The sequence below is a fragment of the Trichomycterus rosablanca genome, chromosome 7 (genome assembly GCF_030014385.1).
Source record: "Trichomycterus rosablanca isolate fTriRos1 chromosome 7, fTriRos1.hap1, whole genome shotgun sequence".
Classification (NCBI taxonomy): Eukaryota; Metazoa; Chordata; class Actinopteri; order Siluriformes; family Trichomycteridae; genus Trichomycterus; species Trichomycterus rosablanca.
The window spans coordinates 12,175,269-12,198,842 of NC_085994.1; the positions used below are offsets into that span (position 1 = coordinate 12,175,269).

General features: G+C 36.6%; 3 protein-coding genes across 8 annotated transcripts; 1 reads left to right on the forward strand and 2 right to left on the reverse strand.

Annotated features, from left to right (window-relative positions):
• Window positions 1–906: 906 nt before the first annotated feature.
• On the reverse strand, window positions 907–9,449 carry porcn (porcupine O-acyltransferase). Its single transcript, XM_062998404.1, has 15 exons — window positions 9,376–9,449; window positions 8,721–8,863; window positions 7,488–7,683; window positions 6,781–6,824; window positions 6,403–6,584; window positions 6,195–6,325; window positions 5,935–5,955; window positions 5,243–5,257; window positions 5,020–5,145; window positions 4,810–4,910; window positions 4,602–4,678; window positions 4,419–4,482; window positions 2,927–3,012; window positions 2,059–2,169; window positions 907–1,356 (listed from the first exon to the last, which is right to left on the reverse strand). Exons 2-15 carry the CDS (start codon window positions 8,854–8,856, stop codon window positions 1,255–1,257), a joined length of 1,392 nt encoding a protein of 463 aa, XP_062854474.1. The 5' UTR covers window positions 8,857–8,863; window positions 9,376–9,449; the 3' UTR covers window positions 907–1,254.
• Window positions 9,450–10,403: 954 nt separating this feature from the next.
• cpt2 (carnitine palmitoyltransferase 2) lies at window positions 10,404–18,744 on the forward strand. Of its 6 annotated transcripts, none has more exons than XM_062998405.1 (8): window positions 10,404–10,594; window positions 12,136–12,242; window positions 12,990–13,217; window positions 15,197–15,277; window positions 15,366–15,472; window positions 15,621–16,925; window positions 17,288–17,617; window positions 18,467–18,744. In XM_062998405.1, the coding sequence occupies exons 3-8, from the start codon at window positions 13,033–13,035 to the stop codon at window positions 18,535–18,537; spliced, it is 2,079 nt and encodes a 692-aa protein (XP_062854475.1). In that variant the 5' UTR covers window positions 10,404–10,594; window positions 12,136–12,242; window positions 12,990–13,032; the 3' UTR covers window positions 18,538–18,744. The 6 variants fall into 6 exon arrangements, with proteins under 6 accessions (XP_062854475.1, XP_062854480.1, XP_062854476.1 ...); XM_062998406.1 differs by lacking the exon at window positions 10,404–10,594 and adding an exon at window positions 11,235–11,316; XM_062998410.1 differs by lacking the exon at window positions 18,467–18,744 and having other exon boundaries at window positions 17,288–18,418.
• A 139-nt stretch (window positions 18,745–18,883) lies between these two features.
• magoh (mago homolog, exon junction complex subunit) lies at window positions 18,884–22,531 on the reverse strand. Its single transcript, XM_062998411.1, has 5 exons — window positions 22,321–22,531; window positions 20,443–20,501; window positions 20,038–20,148; window positions 19,852–19,934; window positions 18,884–19,096 (listed from the first exon to the last, which is right to left on the reverse strand). The coding sequence occupies exons 1-5, from the start codon at window positions 22,409–22,411 to the stop codon at window positions 18,997–18,999; spliced, it is 444 nt and encodes a 147-aa protein (XP_062854481.1). The 5' UTR covers window positions 22,412–22,531; the 3' UTR covers window positions 18,884–18,996.
• Window positions 22,532–23,574: the final 1,043 nt, after the last annotated feature.

Below are 23,574 nucleotides of genomic sequence, written 5' to 3' on the forward strand. Positions count from 1 at the left end.
CTTATTTTGGCACATCTTAATAGGAATTGACTAATCAGTGTAATTCACTATGATAATAATGTCTATTAATCTCTAACCAAAAAACTACATACGTATAAGAAAAAAAACTACAGTATATAACTAAAACAAAACACATTTTTTTCTTTCTAGGTTTTAGTGTGCTAGATGATATATGACTTTATAATTAGAAAAAAGCTAACATTGACAAATAACAAAGGGAAATAAAAATGCTTTTAAATTAAAACCTAAACATTTCACAATCAAATCCATTGGATAAATTGAATTATTTTAACCAACTGGACAAAAATATGGTCCTTTAATTCTGTAAACATTCTGTAAACATTTTAGTATCAGAGTTTTCACATTATCAGGAACACAGTAGAATCTGCACTGGCTCATTAAAGTAAACTCATCTTTCACCATCTTTACAAGGCAAATATAGGCATGTGCTAAAAAAATTTAAGTCACAATATATGTGCTCTGGAAAGATCTATGATATGTGTTTATGACCCCATATTTCATCTTAACTCTATTTGTTTTGAAGGTTAAATGTTTTTTGTTGTTTGACTTCAGCACACAGTTGCAGCAAAGCCTGAATATAACCTAAAAGAATAATATGGTTCCATTAAATTCACGTATTCAGTTAATTACTTTTACCTGTGGAAATTACCGTATAGAATAGCCAGTCAGTCTACAGTATGTCTGTAGCTAAAAGAAAACTGAGATACAAGAGAGAAAGATGTAAAAATATCAAAAACACAGGATGTCTCAGATAAAGGTTTTGATCGGCTGTGCAAGCTAAGAGTTTCTAAAGCTGTAGAAGGCAAAATGTATTTATTGGAATTCATTAAAACATAAAGTAGTTAACATATACTACAGCTTCAGAAGAAGCTGGTTGTCCCATTTTCTAAAACATGTTACATGTGAGTTATGCACATTTTAAAATCTTAAAATCCTAAAACAATTATTACTCTTGTTCACTAAAGTCTCTTGCTTGAATATTCCTGTATACATAGACAAATAAATTTCCTAGAAAAAAGAGGCAGTTTTAAATATGCAGAGAAACCACAGCGCCTATGTATTGACTGCACTGAGGATAAGCAGCAAATATAAAGTTTCTGAGGATTTGTTGGAGAAGTTCTTCTCTGGTCTAATGCATCACAGTGATGTCCATTGCAGTCTCAAATGATAAGTCACCTCCATGTTTACTTTTTGCCTTCTCTCATGATCTGCCCATAAGTAAGTGTTAAATGTTCACATAATAAGACGGTATACAACCCAAAGGCCGAAGGTCAGCCAATGACCCGTCCAGTTCAGTTCAGTCCATTTACGAATGGTACGACCGAAGACACCACCCTGCAAAGCAAATGTCAGAATTTTATTTGTACATAATCAGAGCATTTTAAGCTGTTTGTCCATAATAAATTCCCACTAGTTAGCTAGGGCAGCTACAAACCCCATGAGGATAAAACCTAAAGTCAGATTTATACTGTGCAATTTCAGCCGTCTTTTAACTTTTTACAATATGTGAGTTTCCCATGTACATGTGGTGGCGTCAACATTTTAGTATATTACATATTTATATTAGTATATTTTACCCCATTTCTATCCTTTATATACATATACAGTACATATACATATAACTTTATATGTAGTTAATGCCAGTACCCACCCGCCCACCCACCCAGTCTTTCTGGAGAGTGAATGTGCTAAAAACTGCTTTTTTTATTGGCCTGCAGCTGAACAAGCTAAAAAGAGAGCCAATGCTCTAGTCTGTATACTTGAGCTCACATGGCCAAAATTAGCGAGTGTCACTTTGGCTCTCAGACACTCAGTTCAAGGTGGCCATGGGCATTGTCAAGGCTTAAAATGACAATCTTTTAATGATAGGGGAAACACTTTACTGTTGCACCACCAGGAGTTCTTCTGAAAGCTATTTGAGCATTTAACATTTGCATTTTAAATTTTTTTAAAATGTTTACAAATATTCAAAAATATAAATAATAGTTCAACAACTGCTCCTTATAAGACATCAATTTACTACAACAAATAATTTACCTCATCTGAGTCTATATCATCAGGACTGGTGCCAAAGACCAAGCCCAGGTAGGTGAGGTGGAGCACTGCTATAACACTAAAAGCTCCATTAATTAAGTACACCCAAAATGCCTAAGGAGAAGTAAAAACACACAACAGGAGATACAGTCATACAACTTAAATTGCATTTCAATTAATGCTAATTATTAATTCAATTAAATGTTTTCATTTGCTGTAATATTAGTAAACAGTAATCAGAAAGCAAAGATGGGTCATGGTTCACCACTTGTGCCAAACTTGGTGAGTGAATTGTCAATGTTTAAAAATAAAAAAATTTCATGCAAGTATGCAAACAATCTGGTCTTTTACCATCTACAGTACATAATACTGTGAAAAGATTCAGGAAATCTGAAAAAATATCTCAGTCTATGTAGGGCAAGGTGGAAAACCACTTATAAATATGCTTTACCTTTGAGCCCTTAGACAGCATTGTTTGAGAAAATGTCATGCTATTGCAATAAATATAGGCACATGGGCTTAAAAGTCTTGTATTAAAGCAAGAACAGCCAGAGAAGTTCACCTGCAAAACTGCAACAGTTAGTATCCTTAGTTCCCAAATAATTCCCAAATAAAAACGTGTAATTATTAGGAAAGGTGATATAACAAAGGGGTAAACATGCCTCTGTCCCTATTTTGTGTGTGTGTGTGTTGCAGGCATTAATTCTAAATTTGTTTACACTAGCAAAATATAATATGCAATTAATTACTTCTGTATTCTCTACATTTGGAACTTATTATCTCAGTTCAGGGTTTTGTTGGGAAAAAAAATAAAAGTAGTTGATTGACCGTGTGTGTTTTGCAATAATTCAAAAATAAACCTTTTTCCCACCTTCTTGTTTTTATGTTTGCAGTCTGGAGGACATCTCTTGGCGAGGATACAAGCATTAAACCTGGTGGACAGTCTTTTTCTCAATTCTGCAAAGATTAACAGTAAAATTAAATACACACAAATAACTGGAGTGTAATTAAGCTGTAACATGCTGCATCTGACACTTTGGAATAGGGATGTCAAAAGCATCAATTTGGCACCAGGGTACCAAAATGTATTAAAATGTAAAGTTGTAATTTTTTTTTTTCTGAAACAATTCAATAAATTAATTCAATGAACATTGGACATGCATGTCACTGAGTTTCTGGTTTTTAGTTCTAGTTGTCTAGTTCTGGATTTTATAATGGCCCCTCTTCATGGTAGTAGCGACATAATGCCAAAAAAGACCACTGGCATATGGACATTGGTTTGAAACCAGGGCTGTAAATAATGAAGGACTTAAACAACCAGAAAACTGAGTACATAGTCGTTTTTTTGGTTTTTTTTTTTTTTCTTTGCTTAATTATATTTACAGTGGTCAACATTATTTGCACCCCTGAATATTAAGTGGACCATGTTAAATATCTCCTGAAACGAAGTGTTTAGTGAAGCTGCTCATACTAATACACAAGAATTATGAAATAAAAACTTTTTGGCAAAAAAATACAAAATTGAAAACAATGCCAGGACACAATTCATGGCACCCTTTGTTTAGTTTACATTTTCGGCTATTGGCAGACGCTTTAATCCAAAGCGACTTACAGTACTGTGATAGTATTTCGTCTAAGCAATTAAGGGTTGAGAGCCTTGTCAAGGGCCCAACAGTGGCAACCTGGCAGTAGTGGGTCTTGAACCAGCTGACTTTCAATTACTAGTCCAGTACCTTAACCGCTAAGCTACTACTGCCCTAAATCATTTCTTTATTTACATTTACAACATTTAGCAGACACTTTTATCCAAGGTGACTTAGAATTGTGACCGAGTAATGGTTAGGGGTCTTTCTCAGTGGCCCAACAGCAGCAACTTGGTAGTAGTGGGGCTTGAACTAGTGACCTTCTGAGCAGTAGTCCAGTACCTTAACCATGGAGCTACCACTTGCTCATGATTTAAACAAACGACAAAATCTGACTAACCTGCGATTAATAAGTAATTAGACTCACCTCTCCTTACCTTGGCAATCACAAGTCACATGACTTTAATTAGCCTATGAATGGTCGGATTTAAAAGTGTCAATAATGTTAACAACAACGATAATAGTTTAATTATTATTTTTTTGTTATTATTAAATTATTAAAGTTTAGCTGTTATGCTTAATTGTATTTTTGCATTTGTGGCACTAAACTAATACACAGAATAGTCTAATTTTAGTGATATTAGTGTTGACAGCTAAAATGTTTAAAAGTGAGAGACATTTAACACATTTAATTAAAAAACCCACTTGTTTGTTGTATTAAGACTTACAGTAACAAAATAACAATAAAAGGTTAGAACTAAATGTATTGTATATACTTACCATACTCAATGTAAGTCATGAAGGCAAGGGTAATTAACACTGCTCCAATGTGGAAGCTTAATCCCTGAAGGCATTAAATTAAAACAGATAGAGAGAAACAACTCACTGTTACAATCTAACAGAACTACAAAGAGATAGAAAATGTAACAATGGGAATGCTGGGAATTAATAAAAAATAATTACATGTAGCAAAGTGCTGGTGGTATAAGTGAGAAGAATCGCATGAAGCTTCCCAAATTTAAGAGCCTTCTTAAATACATCTAAATATACACATAAAATTATTAATTGCTATATTGAAGTACACCTACTGTAGGGTCAAATTAATTGCATGAAAACAGCAAACACCTGTCAAAACTATGAATGAAGCCAGAACTAATCATTAATAACTTACAAATATTAAGCCAGCGAGACATGGGCAGATTCCAGGATGTTACAACCTCCACCACAGATCTGGGAAACTCAATATTTAGAGGCTTAGCCATCATAAGATCCCTGCAGAATTATTAATGAATAGAAAGTTAGAGGAATCAGAGGCAAAGAAGGTTAAACTATAACATTCAAGTATTAATTTATGCAGTAAATAAAATGTGTTTGTACAAACCATTGAATATGATCCTTTTCTTCTGTAAAGCCAGCACCTGCCAGTGTGGTGGTGGTTTCACTAAGGTAACTAACAAAATAGTTACTAAAATGGAAGGACAGAGTGTGTTCGTAGGCCATCAACCACCTGACAAACAACAATAGAGATGTTACCAACCGGCAGGAGTTAAAATAATACAAAATCAGCACAGAGAAGATTTTTAAAAATGTATTATAAAGCTTACCTTATTATAGATCCTCTAAAAAGATTAAGAATAAAAAAAATACAATTATTTGTGAAAACATACACTAACATTAAAAGAAAACAGTCAAGTTTAACTTTTTAATGTTTTGTGTAATGTCAGTGCTTTGAAAAGACAACTGCATTTTCCCTAAAACCAATGATGGACCAATGATGTCTTTATGTATATATATATATATATATGTATGCTCTCAGCACCCTGTTTATAACTGCAAATTGCATCATAACTGCTAGTTCTCGTTTTAATAAATAATTTAAATAGAGAAAACTTGATGAGAAAAAAGATGTCATTACAAACAATTTAGAACTTAATCTGTAAAACTTATTCCGAAGCTAATTAACTTTAACTATAGTTATGCTACCACCCTGCTAACGAGAAATGTTACATTAATAGGCCCTAAAAGATCAGATGATCGATGGACATTCAGATTTTTCTGCAAATGTATTTGCTGAATGTAATAATTCTAAAATCATATATAGTTTTGTTTGAAGTATGGTGCCCAAGTAATTTTCTATATTCTAGTTTGCAAATCATTGTGTACATATTACACGAGAATTTCAGTCTGCAATGGTGTTGCCATGTGTTTGTGAACTAACATCCCCCTTAATATGCATTAAGGTTAGCAGTGAAAAAGAAACTGTGGAAAAACAACTCCAGTAAAAAACAAACCTTACCTGATCTTTCGCCTTTTTTTACTGAGGAAAAAGCATTAAAGAAACAGATAAAGTGTAAATCAAAATGTACATTTGGTATGAGGTACAACAAAATCTACAAAGTGCACTTTCATAGCTTAATCCACTCATGTTGTATTACTACATAACCAATTCTCAGAAACGGCCTTTGCACACAAAAAAACTATCAAGCATCAACAATACCCAGTTTTATTATTCCATTCATTATTTTTTTTATCAAAGCAAATATAATATTTACTCACTTGTGGAGCAGTTTATTCCCAAAAATAGGAATAAAATATGGAAAGAGATAGGGAGAAACACAGTTTGAGACCAGCAGGCAGAGCTGGCACTTTATCCAGCTGCAGACAACCTTTACCAACCAGGACACACTCTGTGGAAATAGTCTTGGGCTTTAAAAACAGCATTTCAACAAACACTATGAAAAGACATACTGTATTTATGACTTACAAACTGTTGGCCTTCTACTGCTGCCCTGTAGCTGTTGAAACTGATCCAAGGCCCGAAAATGACAGTGCCCACAAAATAAATATAGCCCATAAACTCAACTGGAGATGGAACGTGTTCTACTATGCCTTTATCCAAGTCAAAGGCAAGAGAGATGGCTTTCATGGCAACTACAATCTGAGAACCTGGGTACACATGAGAACCATACTTAAGATTTTTATATGTATAAAATGTATTCTTAGTTAGATTAATTATATTAATACAGCATTCATTACTTGTATTATTATAAAAAAAAAAAACATTTACAATTGAGATTGGACAGCAGCCTTTTACTAGAACTTGGGCGAAAGTAAAATAAACTATTTAGCATTACAGACTGACCTCTCATTTTGTGCCAGCTGCTGGTGTCCATCATATGGAGCTCCCTGAAACACAATGCAGATTTCTCTAAGCAGTGTGAAAATGTAGAGATACAGTGTAGCAGCACCGGCAATTGACATATAAAGTAAATGCACTTCACTCATTTATTTTCATTCAATGCTTTTCACCCTGGTAAGATTTGCTGTGGGTCCAGCACCACTCAGTAACACTGGGCACAAGGCAGGACTGCATTGTAAATAGGTTGTTAATCGATTGCAGGATGACAAGCACACCTAGTGCGTATTTTTGTGTACCCAATTTACCTTCTGCATGCTTCCTCCAGTAGGAAGGGTCTCCATAACCATGATGCTGTACCACACTTTCACTACTAGCTGCGCCAACATACCTTCTGGCATAAAAATTCTACTGGTTAATATGTCATTTTTTGTTACAGTTTAATTTAAAAGTTTTGATCTAATTAAAAATATAAAAAGTGGATAAATACTAGTCCAGGGAACTGTAAATATAATAAGCATAATTTCTTTATGTGTTTACATGCAGTCAGTGACCCTTGTTGGATGCTCTAATAGTAGAACAAATGATACTAAACTAGACATCTTAACTATTTTTAGAGAAAAAAAACAATTACTGTAAATACTATGAACTCATACAAAATAAACCTGCACAATCTCTAAAACAGATGTGTGCGCAATGTTTATGTTACACACCCAAGCAGCAGGTAAATGAGGACAGTGATAGAAAGAAAGGGGCCACGGCTGCTGGAGTGGCGGCACAGAAAGAGAATGAGGTAGCAGAGAAGGCTTAGCAGCACCACCCACACCATGTGCAGCTCAAAGAACAGGTAGAGGATGTAAAAGCCACTGGCAACTGTGCTCAGGTGCTTGATGTAAGAAGGCAGGTAACCTGTTAGATCAAGACAGTAAGAAAAATTAAGTGAAGAAAGCGTCAAAAAAGCCAGAGTTTGCAAAGTAAAAACTGTAATTATAAGACTTACTGAGGATTCAGAAAGTATTTTAATCCCTTTATTACCTTGTACACCTTACTGCATTGTGGTTTTGATTTTTTTTTTACTGCCACAGTCATTTACATACTGTTTAGCAAACTCCAAGCAGGCTGTCATATGCTGTCATAGTTTTAAATTTTTTCAATAAACCAATTTTGAAGCTGTTGTCTGTGGTAGACATTCATATAATACAAATGTGGTAATAAGGTGAATGACCTTTAGTAACCTCATTCACATGGAACACCCACTAAAGGCATTTAAAATTTGGGCTGCGATCATCATCATCATCAGTGTGTAGTATGCATTAAGAAGTTATTTCAGTACAGCTGTTCTTGTTTTTTTTTTTTTTTTGTTTCTCCCCTTTTTCTCCCGACTTTTTAGCACGTCTAATTGTCTAAATGCTTCTTCTCCACTAATGCCGACCCCGGCTCTGATTGAGGAGAACAAAGCTAACCCATGACCCCTCCGACAAAGGAGCAGTAGCCGTATGCATTTCATCACCTACACTAGACGAGATCAGCTGCAAATCAGCTCTGCGTATGGAGAGACACACCCTGATCAACGCACTCTTTCCCCATCCCTGTGCAGGCGCCATCAATCAGCCAGCAGAGGTCGTAGTTGCACCAGTTATGAGAGAGTCCTTATCTGGCTTTATATCCCACCCCTATATGAACAACAGGCCAATCGTTGTTCATGTGGCTGCTCAGCCCAGCCGGCAGGCAGAGCTGAGACTCTACACGATGTATTCGAGATCCCAGCTCTGGTGTGCTAGTGTGTGCTTTTACTGCTGCGCCACCTGAGCGGCCTATAGACGTTCTTGTTAACTTTACATGTCTTACTTTCCTGGCCTAAATAAAGATTATTTTAAAAGGTAAATAAGAAAATTAAGTAGGTCAAAATGCTTATGTATTTCTTTAACCTTAAATCTTGATCTTACCTATTCTCCACAGCAGTCTGCACACCAAACACATGAGCAGCAGTTGCCACACTTGCAGTATACCCTGTTGGGCAGTTGGAAGCAAACAGCCCAAGGGAATCTCCTCAAAGAACTGCTGCCGACTGAGCGCCCCCATTGCTGACCTGTAAAACAAATGAAAGTACTGTAGTTGCTCTGACATTAATAAATACAATTAGCCATGTATTCTTAGTGATCGTTTCATTTTAATTTAGATGAATAAACATAATCACATGTAGGATCTTTACTTTAAATAGACACTAAAACGCATGCTGTGTGCCAAACTGCTTCCAATTCGTCAATTAGTGTCCTTGAAAAATGTAGTACCCTTGATTCCACAGCGGATGTAGTGTGTTTATGAAGGAAGACGACAAGTGTTTGGAATTTAGCCGCTGATAGACAGTCCGTGCACGATTTAAATGCTTCTACTCAACAATGCAGACCTGAACCTTGTATAGCAAATACACCATAACCCAAAAATGTAATGAATTAAATAGAAATAGTCGCTATGCAAAATCTTGTGCTTGTTTTAAATGACGCTGGATTTAGAGGATTAGCACTCGCTAGCAGCTGTCAACAGAAATAAAGCCAAATACAAAATCCTTTTCTGGGAAAAAAACCATCATATTGTGCTTACCCAGTTCTTTTTTCTTGTTTTTGTCACTAAACTGACTACACGAATTTCAGTCCTGCTTTGGTTTATTTTGAAAGTCAGTTTACTCAGTTGGTCCTGATGATGTTCCCTGATGTAGCAGACTCCAGCTGCTAGGTAAGGATGCGCACACTGATCTTTGGTCTTAGTGGAAAACCTACCGTCCAATCATCTTCAAAACTGCTAGTCAATGAACCAATCAGATTGACGCATAGCTTCAACTGTTCATCACATCCAATCATATGTGTGTGTGCGTGTGCACGGGTGTTGAAGCCTGAGCACAAGACCTGTTCAATTGCATGGATTTGAAATCTTGATTCTGATTCAGGGAATATATAGATTTCATTCTCCACAAATAACCGTCTCGATTGCCGGTTACAAAAATTAACATAACATGTTTAAAGCATTTGTAACATAAAATTTGTTATGAGAAGTATACTACGTATATAGTACTGATACTATTAGAATAAATGACCCGGAAGGAGCGCTCCGTGTAGCACTGTCGCCTCACAGCAAAAAAGGTTCTATGTTCGAAGGAGGATCGGTCTGGGTCCTTTCTGTGTGGAGTTTGCATGTTCTCCCCGTGTCTGCGTGGGTTTCCTCCACAGTCCAAAGACATACAGCCAGGTTAATTGGATATACAAAATTGACTAATTGTGTGTGTGTGTGTGTGTGTGTTTGCTTTGTGATGGATTGGCGACCTGTCCAGGGTGTTTCCTACCTTTCGCCCACTGAATTGGACCCACCGCGATCCTGAATAGGATGAAGCGGTGGTAAAACAGACTAATGAAGGAATGAATGAGTTGGAATTGTTAAACAAGTTTATAGCGACACCCAGTGTTCAAACTATGAATTTATCAAACGGATAGTTCCGGTCCTAAAATCTGATTGGCTGAGCCGCGTTCGAAGCCGTTGTAAAATCCCCGATAAACGCACACCTATGACCACCTCACATCATTCCATATTAATACGCCACTGAAAAGAAAAAGTACAAACTTGGTTGAACACTATTTTAAGTCATGTACTATACATGGAAATGTCCAGATTAATATAAACACTAATCCTAATCATTAAGCGGGTGTTTCGTCCAAGAAATAGTGTAATAGTGTTTGTGGAGGAATGTTTATTGCGAATGTTACGTTCGCCCTCATGTTGCCTAGCAACACTGTTAAGAACTACCTGATTTCGCGGAAGAATGCTTTTTGTAAGTGTTTTTGTAAATTAAAACATTTATAAATTGAACATTGTTGTATTTATTATATTTTATGTTGACCGCTGTTTTATAAAAGCAATAAGCCACTCGAGACCGTGCGTTACTGCTATGAATTTATCACAGGGAAAGACGTTTCAAAACATCCTTCCCCATGATAAAATCGCAGTAACGCACGGTCTCTCGTGGCTTATTGCTTTATTCTATAACGTTCAAATAGATTTAACAGCAAGCCAACTTTCATATCATTTCTAAAATACCTCATGGACCGTTTCAGAAATGGTATCTGCAGCAAATAGCCCATGGGCACTCCTGGTCTAGATGTTTTCAAACTTGTACATGTTTATTTTACATTAGTTGAGTTATTTCATAATACAAATCGGTTAAATCGGTTTCATCAGTATTGTTTGCACATAATTAAATGCACATAATTAATTAAATACATTTAATGGTAAAAATCAAACATGGTAAAAAAAAAAAAAAAGTGTCAGTTGATTGCTAAATATGTGAGATTCTATGATCCAATAATGATCCAGTGTTTTAGGCCTGCAGTGGTTCACTGCATCCACACAAAATGGCAGTAATTCGTATTTAAAAGTGATTAAATTTTATTTATATATTATATTCGCTACCAGATTATCAGTTCCAAAGCTGGAGGACACAATCCGAAGATATTTGGCAGCTCAATAAACATTGTTGAATCAGGAACAGTACAGGTATTTATTTAAGCAATAGAACACGAGAGGGAGTGTGTTATCGCGAATAACATCATGGCTGTGTTCTATTGCTTTTATACAACAGTTTTTACAAAAGAAAAAAAGAAAATAAATCAAAGAAGCCCTGAATTTCATAATAAATATGCTTTAATATTGACAATACCTTCCGCCAAAAAGTAGTTCCACAACGAATATAAAGTTTAACACTACAAAGCAGACATCCCAAGTTGCAAAAACTCATTTCAGGGAGGTAAGAACAACAAGAAGAAAAAGTCAAGAACCTCCGAAGAGAAAAAAAGAAATAAAAAACCTCTCACACACACCAAAGGATATACGGGTGATAACTGAACTTTTAGGAGCCGTTAACTGGGCTATTAAGCTAACTGTTCGCGTTACAAACACATTAATGTTCCCTACATAGTGCACTAGATTGTGTATCAGATAAGGCATTCATGTTCACTACATAGTGCACTAGACAATATATTAGACAATTGATTTATGTTCCCTACACAGTGCGCTAGATTGTATATCAGATAACGGATTTAAAACGTGATCGGGAATAAAGTCTGTGTCGCTGCGTGCGCGTTTGTGTGCATGAAGCTTGTCGTTACTGGCAACGCGTCAGCGGAGTAATACAGTTGAGGTGTGAAAAGGCCGTGCTGTTATCACGAATATCAGCACAGTTAGTACGCTTCTCAACCAATCAGATTGTAAGGTCGGAACTAACTGTTGTATAATGTATAATACATGTATAATAATGTACATTGACTGTCTAAAATAAAACACTAAAATGTTAGTCATAAATGTTGTTTATGTTAGTAAAACAGAGAAACTGGCTTAAGAGTTGCAGAATGGCGCTGGCAAGCAGTTACATGAGAAGCTTGTAGCACAGGACAAGAACAACAAGCACACCAGCTATATTTCAGGTGAGATGTGTTACTAATAAAAATTGCCGAAGAAAAAAACAACATATGCATAAAATAACATCAGTAACATCATATATGGGTTTTAAAACATAATAATAATAATAATAAACATAATAATAATAATAATAATAACAATAATAATAATAATAATAATAAACATAATAATAATAACAATAATAATAATAATAACAATAATAATAATAATAATAACAATAATAATAATAATAATAAATCCGGCTCTCTCTCTATCCTCAATAAACTCTGCGCTTTTATTGTGGAAAATATTGCAATATGTCACACGACAAATATTTAAAAAAAAAAAAAATTTCATCATGTACATTTTATCACAAACAATGTAATAATTTATAGGTGGACAAAACAGTTCAAAAGTTGTAATTTATACTTAAAGAGAATCTACAGGGGACTTTTATTTCGGTATGTTTATTCTGAGAGCTCTAGATGTTAAGCACAGCGGTTTGACTTTTACTCACGGAAGTGAAAATCTGGACAATTGAAAGGCGAAATAATTGAATAAAAAGATTGAAATGTTGTATTTTTATTAGGTTTAATTTTGTATGAAGACGTAAGAAGACGTAAAGTAAGAAATTAACCGTGGTTATAGGGTGGTGTTAGTCTGTGTGGGGTGAGTGGTAGCTTCAAACCAATAACAAGTGGAAATTGTAAGTAAGTCAGAGTTCATTACTCGGTTAATCTTATAACATACAGTTATCTTGTATTTTAAACCAGGCAGTGTCTCATCATCTAACTACTTGTTCAACTAGCTGAAAACATGGCTTTACTCTTCTCTACTCAACTACATTCAACCCTACAACCTATGAGGCTGAGGACTACATTAGCATGTTCAGCTCTAAGCACAACAGCTCGTCGTAAATACAGCAGTAAAAATGGAGCAGGATGTGAATATCTGCACAGGAGTGTTGTTCCAACCATGCACTATCAGAAGAGTTTACCCAGGTGAGTCTGCAGCATGAAGCTACAGCACTGTACATGTACTACTTATTTATATTCTATTCTGCTTAATTTGCCACAGTAACAGTGCTGACTAAATTATAATGATAGATTTTCCATCTGCACATACTATACAGCATTAATAAAGTGCTCCTATGTCATTTCAGAAAATATAGGTGAAAGTGCACAGGCTAAATGAACAATGGACTGACCTGGTGTTACATACAAATATGTCCCCTTACATACTCAGTTCATAAACGTTCCATGCAAGACCATAATCTTAATACAAATATTGTACAAATTACAAAATCCACTCTTTAGCTTTGCATAATGTTGGAATCTGTCAGTTATTAAAGGCAGGATGGCAGGAAACCTCAACCAGCCACACTGATTACAGGTAGATTGGGCCCCTCCTAATGTTGTTAGCTTTGGGTCCATGATTTCACGTAATGATTTAAGAGTATATACAGTCAGTCATTTGTCAGATGAATACCTTCATCAATCATCATAAACATATTCCACGCTTTAGCTTTGCATAATATTGGGATCTGTCAGTGTTCTCATCAGTTATCATGGGCAGGAATGTTTTAGAATTGCAGGAGACCCCAATCCCCCACACTCAGGTAGATTTGGACCCTCATAATGTTGTTTATGGCTTCAGCTTTGGGTCCATGATTTCACATAATGACTTAACAACAGTATAAACATTCAGTCATTTGCCAGATTAATACCTTCATCGATCATCATATTATATAAACCTACCATATCCAAGGACTTCAAATTAATTGAATGAAGAATAAAAATGCAATTATTTGTCATAAAACGTATACATGTGTACAGTACAATGAACATTTTGGCCCAAATAGTGGCTGCATAGCAGAGCCTGGATTTGAACTGGCAATCTTTTGATTGATAGCCTCTAGCTCTGCCCACTATGCTACCACTGTCCCCAAGACGATGTCATTCTTAACAGAGTACAGATATCCATTTCATCCACATACTTTGAGATGTTGGTGGTCATTGTTGAATTTTATCTTCTGACCTGTATTCAGAAGTTTCTACTCTTCTTAACTCCAGAAATGCTTAACTGTTTCTACAATCATTTAACACTTCCTAAAGATTATACACTACCTAGTATGTAATTACATGCTGTATAACATTATAGATGCTATGAACCCAATGTAAAAAGTAATACAGTACAAATACCATAAGTCCTGGTTACTGGCCAATATGCATTAAAGCAATAAGCCACGAGAGGCCGTGCATTACTGTGATTTTAGCACGGGGATGACGTTTTTGGCACGACGCGAAGCGGAGTGCCTAAAACTTCTTTCCCCGTGCTAAAATCATAACAGTAATGCACGGTCTCGAGTGGCTTATTGCTTTTATAAAACGGCGGTCAACATAAAATATAATAAATACAACAATGTTTAATTCATAAATGTATTTATCGTGTATAAACTTACAATAAAGCATTCTTCCGCGACGCGATATAGTTCGATTAACAGTGTTGCTAGGCAACATGAGGGCGAAAATAACATTAACTTTTCTATTCAGTGGCGTATTAATATGGAATGATGTGAGGTGGTCCTAGGTGTGCGTTTATCGGGGATTTTACAACGGCTTCGAACGCGGCTCAGCCAATCAGATTTTAGGACCGGCACTATCCGTTTTATAATAGACATTAACCTCAGATGAGGGGTTGAGGCCTTGTTTTTTGCACTGTGCTGCACCATTACTGCTATCTGGGTATGTTGAAGGTGTGATGGTAATGTCCTTAGTGATTCTTTATGTTCTAAATTTACGTGAACTTTGTTGAGTTAGAACCAAAAGTGTCAGTTGATTGATTGCTAAATATGTGAGATTCCACCCAATAATGATCCAGTGTTTTAGGCCAGCAGTGGTTCAGTGCATCCACACAACATAGTAGTAACTCATATTTAAAAGTGATTACATTTTTATTTATATTTTATATTCACTACCAGATTACCAGTTCCGAAGCTGGAGGACACAATACAGAGATATTTGGCAGCTCAACAACCTTTGCTGAATCAGGAACAGTACAGGTATTTATTGCAGGAAATGCACATTGACTATCTAAAGTATAACTTAATTATGTGGTCATAAATGTTTATGTATGTTGTGACTGTATAGTAAAACAGAGAAACTGGCTCAAGAGTTCCAGAATGGCACTGGCAAGCAGTTACATGAGGAGCTTGTAGCACAGGACAAGAGCAACAAGCACACCAGCTATATTTCAGGTGAGATGTGTTACTGCATTGTGCCCTGTGATTCCATGAAAACTGGACCCATTGCAACCCTGACCAGGATAAAGCAATGATAAAAAATCATGAAAATTAATTGAAATAATGTGTGATGTGCTCTCAACCACAAACATCTTTTTTACAGCTCCATGGTTTGACATGTACCTGTCTGCCCGTGAATCTGTGGTACTGAACTTTAACCCTTTCATGTCCTTCAATCCCGACCCCAAACCTGAGTACAATGACCAGCTTGTTCGGGCCTCCAACATGGTGTGCTCTGCAGTGCGGTTTATGAAGACTTTGCGTGCTGGTCTCCTGGAACCAGAGGTCTTTCACCTCAACCCTGCTAAGAGCAATACTGACTCATTCAAGAAGTTAATTCGATGGGTACCGTCTTCCATCTCATGGTTTGGGGCCTACATGGTAAATGCCTATCCGCTGGATATGTCCCAGTATTTCCGTCTTTTTAACTCTACACGTATACCCAAAAACCAGCGAGATGAGCTTTTTACCGACCAGAAAGGCCGACACGTGCTGGTCATGAGAAAAGGCAACATGTATGTATTTGATGCTCTAGACAGGGATGGTAATCTGGTAAAGCCTTCAGAGATCTTGTCCCACCTCAAATACGTCCTGGCAGACTCGACACCGGCTCCTGCTTTTCCTCTGGGTGTTTTGACAAGTGAGAACAGAGACGTCTGGGCTGGGCTAAGAAAAAAGCTTCTAGAAGCAGGGAATGGTGAGGCTCTAGGGTTGGTGGACAATGCTTTGTTCTGCTTGTGTCTTGATGAAGAGGAGATGCGTGACCACATTCATATCTCACACAACATGCTTCATGGTGATGGCTGCAACCGCTGGTATGATAAGTCATTTAGTATCATCCTGGCCAAGGATGGACAGGCAGCCATTAATTTTGAGCACTCATGGGGTGACGGTGTAGCTGTTCTGCGCTTTCAAAATGAAGTCTTTAAAGACACCACAGAGAAGCCACTGGTTGGTCCTGGAACCCAGCCTGCTGCTGTAGATTCAGCATCTGCTGTTCGCAGGCTGGAATTCAAGTTTAACGGAGAATTGGAACAAGGAATACAAAAAGCTAAAGAGAACTTTAATGCTGCTATTTCTAAGCTCACAATCGATGCCATGGAGTTCAAGAAAGGAGGAAAAGAGCAGCTAAAGAAGAAGAAGCTTAGTCCAGATGCCATTGCACAGCTGGCTTTTCAGATGGGATTCCTGCGGCAGTATGGGCAGACTGTAGCTACATACGAGTCCTGCAGCACCGCGGCCTTCAAACATGGGCGCACTGAGACCATCCGACCTGCAAGCGTTCATACACAACGTTGTGCCCAAGCTTTCGTTCAACAACCAGACCAGCACAGCGTGGAGCAGCTTCTGGGCCTGTTAGATGCCTGTTCCAAATATCATGGTCAACTCACCAAAGAGGCAGCCATGGGTAAGTACCAGCTCTTTCTTGCTGTAATGGATCAAGTAATAGCTGGTGTTTTGTGTTAGAGTCTCTGCAGTTTAACCATGTACACACTTTATTGTTTCCTATTAATTTGGACATTGTGTTGCCAGCACATTACTCTATGAAAGCGGCACAGTGGCAAATTATGATAGCCTACTACCACAGGGATCCAGGGTTCAAATCCCCAGCGGTGTTATTATCTGGTTGTGCGAGTACATATAGACATGATTAGCTATGGCTATTATCCACACGTGATCACGTGTATGAACAGCAGCCAATCATTGTTTATGTAGCCGCCCAGCCTGTACACTCTAACCTCTAAATCTTTTTCCCTTTTTTGTGTCTAGGACAAGGATTTGACAGGCACCTCTTTGCCATGCGCTACTTGGCTAATTCTAAAGGAATGGCATTGCCCAGTCTGTTCCAGGACCCAGCATATGCTGCAATAAACCACAACATTCTGTCCACCAGCACGCTCACTAGCCCTGCTGTCAGTTTGGGGGGCTTCGCCCCTGTGGTGCCAGACGGTTTCGGAGTGGGCTACGGTGTTCATGATGACTGGATCGGGTGCAACGTGTCCAGCTACCCCTCCAGGAACGTCAAGGAGTTTCTCAAATGTGTTCATAAGTCACTGGAGGACATTTTTACTGTTATTGAAGGAAAGCCAATCAAATCTGGTTAAGTGTACTTCAGGGTTAACACTCACTAAAATGTGAAAGGATACTTAAGGTTTAATCACTAGAAAATGTTCTAGACTAACTTAATGATTCACAATTGTGATGTCAATCAAGGCAAGTGAAGCAGGTTTTGTTGTTGACTCATAAAAGCAAGGGCTTCATTTCTCACTTACCATTTTAGCAATCATAGAATAAAAAAATCCTACCAATGCTAGACTTAAAAGTTCCAGAATGTAATGCTGCTGTGACAAAGCTGAGTTGATTTGCATGTATTTGGAAACTGATTTTGCTGGTTAGCTAAAACAAGGTCATGAAACAAATCTTGGATGTTTAGATATGTGTGATTCAGTGTTGATGTAGGACAGGTTAGAATCTTCTTTCCACTCCGGATGACTTTAATGTTTAGGCCCTTGTGCTCAGTTTGTTCACTTTAACCTTAAAATATGCTAACAAGCTTGTTAGGAAAATTATCTGGATTAATTAAAATGTCTTATAGTCGGTTATTAGCACTTATAAGTTCACAATTTAGATTTAGGGATCTTTGGCAAGGTCAAAGATCAACATTTGCCAAAGTTATGAGCAAAGATACACAGGCCTCTTGTACTGATTGTATATATATTTACTCAATGTGAAATAATAACGTGTTTAAATAATGTAAAACATTTAAGCCCAGCTAGAAATTCATCTCTATACGGTTTGGTAACATTTGTTCTGCTATGTACACCCGAGCAATACTTTTGTGCATTTAAGGTTGCAGTGATTGTAATTAATAGAATTAAAATAATTACTTATTTGTTGAAAGGAGAGTACAAATAAATTTATTTACTAACCAATTTCTACTGTTCACAGTCCTAGTGGCTCCAGCAGCACCAGTTTTCACCGGGTGGAGAAACAACCTGAAGAGGGTGCCGATATTTTGAGCCAGGGTTAATTTGGAGATTTTTATGTGGGAGAATACCAGTGTACCTGCAGAAAATCCACAAGGACACAGCAAGAACGTATCAAACTATTCAGACCCACCCACACAAACCCACTCTATCACTTTCAGCTGTTTGCAATAAACCAAACAAGAACAAGTTAAATTGTTTAACTCAGCTAATAAGTGGTTTCTCTAAATTCAGCTTAAAATGCCACTTTTAATGACGACTGCAGTCTCAGAATTATTCATCCTCATAAGACCACACATATCAGATGCTGCCTGCTGGCTTCCCAAATGTCACTGACATACCCTTAAAGGTTTTGAAGGCAGTTCATAAATCAAGGATATGAGATAGATGAAAATGTTTTATTTAAAAAAAAAAAAGAAACACAACAGCAGATAAACCAGGAAGTAATGTACAAATGATGAAATCAAACCGTCACAGTGTAAAGCATGACACTTAAATGGGCTTGATCTTGAAATGAAGGCCAATGAGACTGAAGACGAGACACTTGAGGTCTTGTACCAGGTAGTAGAACACTCTGAGGCCTTCTGGGTCCCTGAAAGGTAAGAAAGAACAATGTTAAATATGGCAGACAACACACTATTTGCTGTCTCAGGTACATGTTTGCCTGTCTGATCTGCTAGCCCTATAGATTTCTTGCTATAGGGTGGCCAGGTTAGACCCAACAGTAACTGTACCAGATGTCAACTTTATTTAAATCATAGTTCTTTCTTAAAAAAGTAGGGAAAAGGTCTGACCTGTTTTCCCATTTACAACAAACTGATGATTACTGCATGCCACATGCTTCCAGGCAAATTCATTTATTATAAAAGTAATAGCAATTAAATCACTTTTACTATTGTACATATTACTTTGATCATTTTAATCAGGTTGGCAAAAAGGTTTTCATAATACATAAGGTGGACCCTTCTTTCCATTTATAAATTGCACCACTGCTTTAATTGGTAATGCTGTGTGTACCAACCAGAAGTGTGGTGAAAACTAATGCACTGTACAAAGCTGCATTACTAACTCCTAATGTATACATCACCCAGGAACCATGTTTTTACAGTAGAATATTGTATATTTCAAAAATCCATTAAGGCACTTTATTTTAACAATAATGATTTACTGCAGATGACTATCCATGTCCGGAGTATCAAGAGTGTGTAACTGCATTGAGGTCAGTGGTTCCGGAAGAACCGGACCCACCACAACCCTGAGCAGGATAAAGTGGTGGTACAACATGAAAATAAAACAAAGTCCCACGCATAAAAAATGCTGGATTACAGTGCACATCTATTTACTTACTTTGACTGGTTGACATCAATTAAAGACCCAATTTTGGATGTTGTGAATGAGATGTGTTCATCACCAATAACAATCTCCAGTTCCTAATGAAATAAAAATCAAAGCAATTAAAAACCATGCACTCTAATCTGAAACTTTCTACAACTTTTAATGCAATTCCTTCATTAGTGTTTGTGTAATACAAACCTGTCTGCCCACTCTATCGGGTGGAGGCCACAATGCATCGTCTTCCTTTGTGATTTCACTGTCGTCGATGATTCTCTTTAGTTCCTCCATCACACTCTTGTGAACGTAAGCCTAAAATACAGAAGAATGCACCGGTAAGCTTTGATTTGGGGAAAACAATGGGTCCTAGGTCATGGGTCCTTAGAATCTGATTTTAAACCCCCTATCAAATTGCAATCTGTAATGAGTTTGATTTGTTCTCCTAGGTCTAGTTAAGTAAATGGGCGAGTATGTAATTGTCTAAAGCATATTTACCACCTTGCATCTAGTCAGAATTACACAGGATTAGGATCTGAAATCATTGCAACCCTGATCAGGGTGAAACAATAATGATAAATAAATTAAATTCATTAAAGTTGTTTTTACCTCTTTTCTGATCATGACATCATTTTTGTAGTTGCTGTTGTTGGCATATCTGAGCTTTCCTGTACAAAACAAAAACAAGAAAAACTTCTTAATTATTGTGAGCATTTTAGGTTCTCCCTAAGCTTCTTAAGGCTTGAGCAATGCATGGCATGTGAGGAACTTTAAGGTCACATTAAAAATACTTTGGTAAAAATACTATTACACAAAAACCTTTTCATAATTTGCATTTGTGTTCCGTTTGTACTATTGTTGACTTAAATTCTTCTCAAAAGTACCTATGAATATTGGGTACAAAGCTAGAAATGGGTATTAGTGACAGTTTCAATCATGTGCACTATTTGTGGTCTCTTTTCTGCCTGGCAAAGACATTGATAGATTCGCATTGAGACATTGAGAATAGAAGACCCAACCTAAAAGTACATTTCATTTAACCAACTGCTCTATCCTGGTCAGAGCTGTGACAGATTTGGTTCCACCATGATATACTGAGTGCAAGGCACCAATTCACGCCCAGACATAACCAATAATGTCTGTGTAGACACCTGGCTGGCTGATAGCACTGCTTAGATTCAAATCTGGATCTCAGCGGTGGTGTGCTAGCATGGGCCACCCAAGCGCCCCAAATGTTTAATTATAAAAAAAGAAAAATGTAGTTTACAACAGAAAAGTATGTACTAATGACTGCCAAAGCAAATTACATTATATACAAGAATTTTGAGTAAAAAATAAATCAAATCAGTCAAGCAAAAGAAGAACTTTCCTCAAAAATGTGCGGCTTTGTTTACATTGACTGCACACTGTAAGAGCAGCATTAAAAGCAGAACTAAGAGTTTTTGCTACATATGCTGAAGGCAAAGTTACAAAAACAAGGTCTACACTGCAACAGCTTGGTTAAAATTGAATCTGGAAAAATCTTACAATTTAATCTTCAGTATTAGGGGATCCGCACAACCTTGCAAACAAAAGGACAAACTAAGCCAGAGCTATTGCCTCCCTTTAACTTCTTAAATTCAGGTCTGAGCTGAAATGGTAGTGGTGGTTTCTACAGATCCCTATAATTTAATGCTATGAAGCATCACTTAAATGATAAACAAGAACAATAAATGTAAGTAACTCTATGTTGTCAATGGATTGAATATAAAAGGATTGGAATGCAGAAATAGTCCCAGTTTCTCAGCTTCTACATTCCTAGCCTTTAAGATATATACCTTGTTTTGTGGGAATTCATACTTTAGAGCATTTTAATATTTTTAATGCAATGATCATGAGTAACTTAGGAGAGATGCAACAATAATACAAATAAAGGTATTTATGTACTTATTTTTCTAGGTCTGTTTTGAATCTGTGTGAATGTACATTTTAAAGAACTACTGTATGTGTTTTAGTTTTCACTTTCAGTATTCTTGGGAATGAAGCTCTTAACTTGCATGATACTGACACAATAAGCTCACAGGTTCATTTTTACTACATTTTTCTCCACAAATGGTTTAAGGAAAAACCATTATCAAGTCTTTATTATTAAACTAGCCTAAAAGTTACTGTATGCAACATATTAACTGTTTTTATGTTATGAGAAGTACAATAAAACTATAATAACTGATATTTTAGGGAGATATGAACTATTCTGTTAGCCATAATTAACCAACACTGTTGAAAGTGAATTGCTTTAAGTCAAACAAGAAGATACTTCAAAGTTATTGTTTAAATTAGCTCAACCTCCTAATGTACTTGTGATACTGACAAAGTAAACTCGATATCATTTACATTCTGCTTTACTAAAACCTATTTTCTAGCCGTTACGCAGTAGCATAGTTAGCACTGTTAGCAACGCTAGCATGCTAGCCAGTGTGAATGGAGTTTAGATGGCGCGTCACTCACCGTCCGGCCTGAATTCAAACTCCAGAAACTCGTGGCCGAATTTTCCTTTGTGTCCCACGTAGTATCTTAAATAAAAGTCGTTAGATGACATGTCTGCACAGCAAAAAACAATAAAAACTTACAAATACGTTCAGTTCTGTTTAATCATACAATCTCCTGCTCTATGTGCACCATACAAGCTACCCGCCGCGGACTAGCTGCTAGCTTGTTGCGTCCCTTAATGACGTCACGAATGTCGCATTTTGATGATTGAGGAATGTGCTTGCAATGAATAATGTTTACCACACGGTGGCAGCATGTTGATTTGCAAATAGCGTAGGTGTCCAAAATGGAGTCCTAGTGTTTATAACTGGAAGTGCAATAAATACTAATATTATTTATACAGTAGACCTTACGAATTTAATTGGTTCCGAAGGGCTGTTCTTAAGTCAAAATGTTCGTTAGTTAAACCTATTTTTTCCATAAGAAATCATGTAAACAGAATTAATCTGTGCCAGACCTCCCAAACCATATTTTTCAGAAGTATATTTTTCCTTAAATCTTAAATTATAGAATAGACATTCCTGTAATAAACAATAATAAACAACGATACACAGTAGTACTGTACATAAAAAACACACACATTACATTTCAGTACAGTACGTGTGCTGTACTATACACAATAATAACTTTCCTTTTTTTTTTTTATAAAATGTATCTACCAGAAACAACAACTCTCATATTTCTCTATTATCTCCTTCTTTATTTCAATAGTGTTGTATTTTATATGTGTAATTGCACGAAAGAATAACTTCCTTCTTCTCTCTCACTTACTGTCCCCTCTGTCTGATACACAGTGACACCTACTGGCAGGAGTAAGTATACAACACAACAAATAGCATTAGATTTGTTCATTTTCTCACCACTAAGCTTTCTCTGTACCTTCTTTGGGGCCATTTTAATATAGAATTTTACAAAATATAAAGAAAACACCGAAAAAACACCATACGCTGTCCAAATGTTTGCATATATATATATATATATATATATATATATATATATATATATATATATATAGAGAGAGAGAGAGAGAGAGAGAGAGAGAGAGAGAGAGAGAGAGAGAGAGGAGTGAACTTGTTTGTGATGTCACGTGTTTCGCGAATTTCGGTTAGTAATCCGAAATTTGTTCGCACGTTAAATTGAAAAAGACCGTTCGTAACCCAATATGTTTATATGGTAAACCGTTCGTAACTCAAGGGTCTACTGTGGTTTATG

What these genes read in the sequence shown, in the direction of transcription:
- porcn (XM_062998404.1), bottom strand. Translation starts at nt 8,856, where the DNA reads ATGGGGGCGCTCAGTCGGCAGCAGTTCTTTGAGGAGATTCCCTTGGGC. An exon ending in CAGACTGCTGTGGAGAATAG is followed by an intron (nt 7,684 to 8,720) that starts GTAAGATCAAGA and finishes TTGATCTAACAG; the next exon opens with GTTACCTGCCTTCTTACATC. An exon ending in CCACCAGCACTTTGCTACAT is followed by an intron (nt 4,483 to 4,601) that starts GTAATTATTTTT and finishes TAATGCCTTCAG; the next exon opens with GGATTAAGCTTCCACATTGG.
- cpt2 (XM_062998405.1), top strand. Translation starts at nt 13,033, where the DNA reads ATGGCTTTACTCTTCTCTACTCAACTACATTCAACCCTACAACCTATG. An exon ending in CACCAAAGAGGCAGCCATGG is followed by an intron (nt 16,926 to 17,287) that starts GTAAGTACCAGC and finishes TTTTGTGTCTAG; the next exon opens with GACAAGGATTTGACAGGCAC. An exon ending in AGGAAAGCCAATCAAATCTG is followed by an intron (nt 17,618 to 18,466) that starts GTTAAGTGTACT and finishes TACTGTTCACAG; the next exon opens with TCCTAGTGGCTCCAGCAGCA.
- magoh (XM_062998411.1), bottom strand. Translation starts at nt 22,411, where the DNA reads ATGTCATCTAACGACTTTTATTTAAGATACTACGTGGGACACAAAGGA. An exon ending in GTTTGAATTCAGGCCGGACG is followed by an intron (nt 20,502 to 22,320) that starts GTGAGTGACGCG and finishes TGTTTTGTACAG; the next exon opens with GAAAGCTCAGATATGCCAAC. An exon ending in CCGATAGAGTGGGCAGACAG is followed by an intron (nt 19,935 to 20,037) that starts GTTTGTATTACA and finishes TTATTTCATTAG; the next exon opens with GAACTGGAGATTGTTATTGG.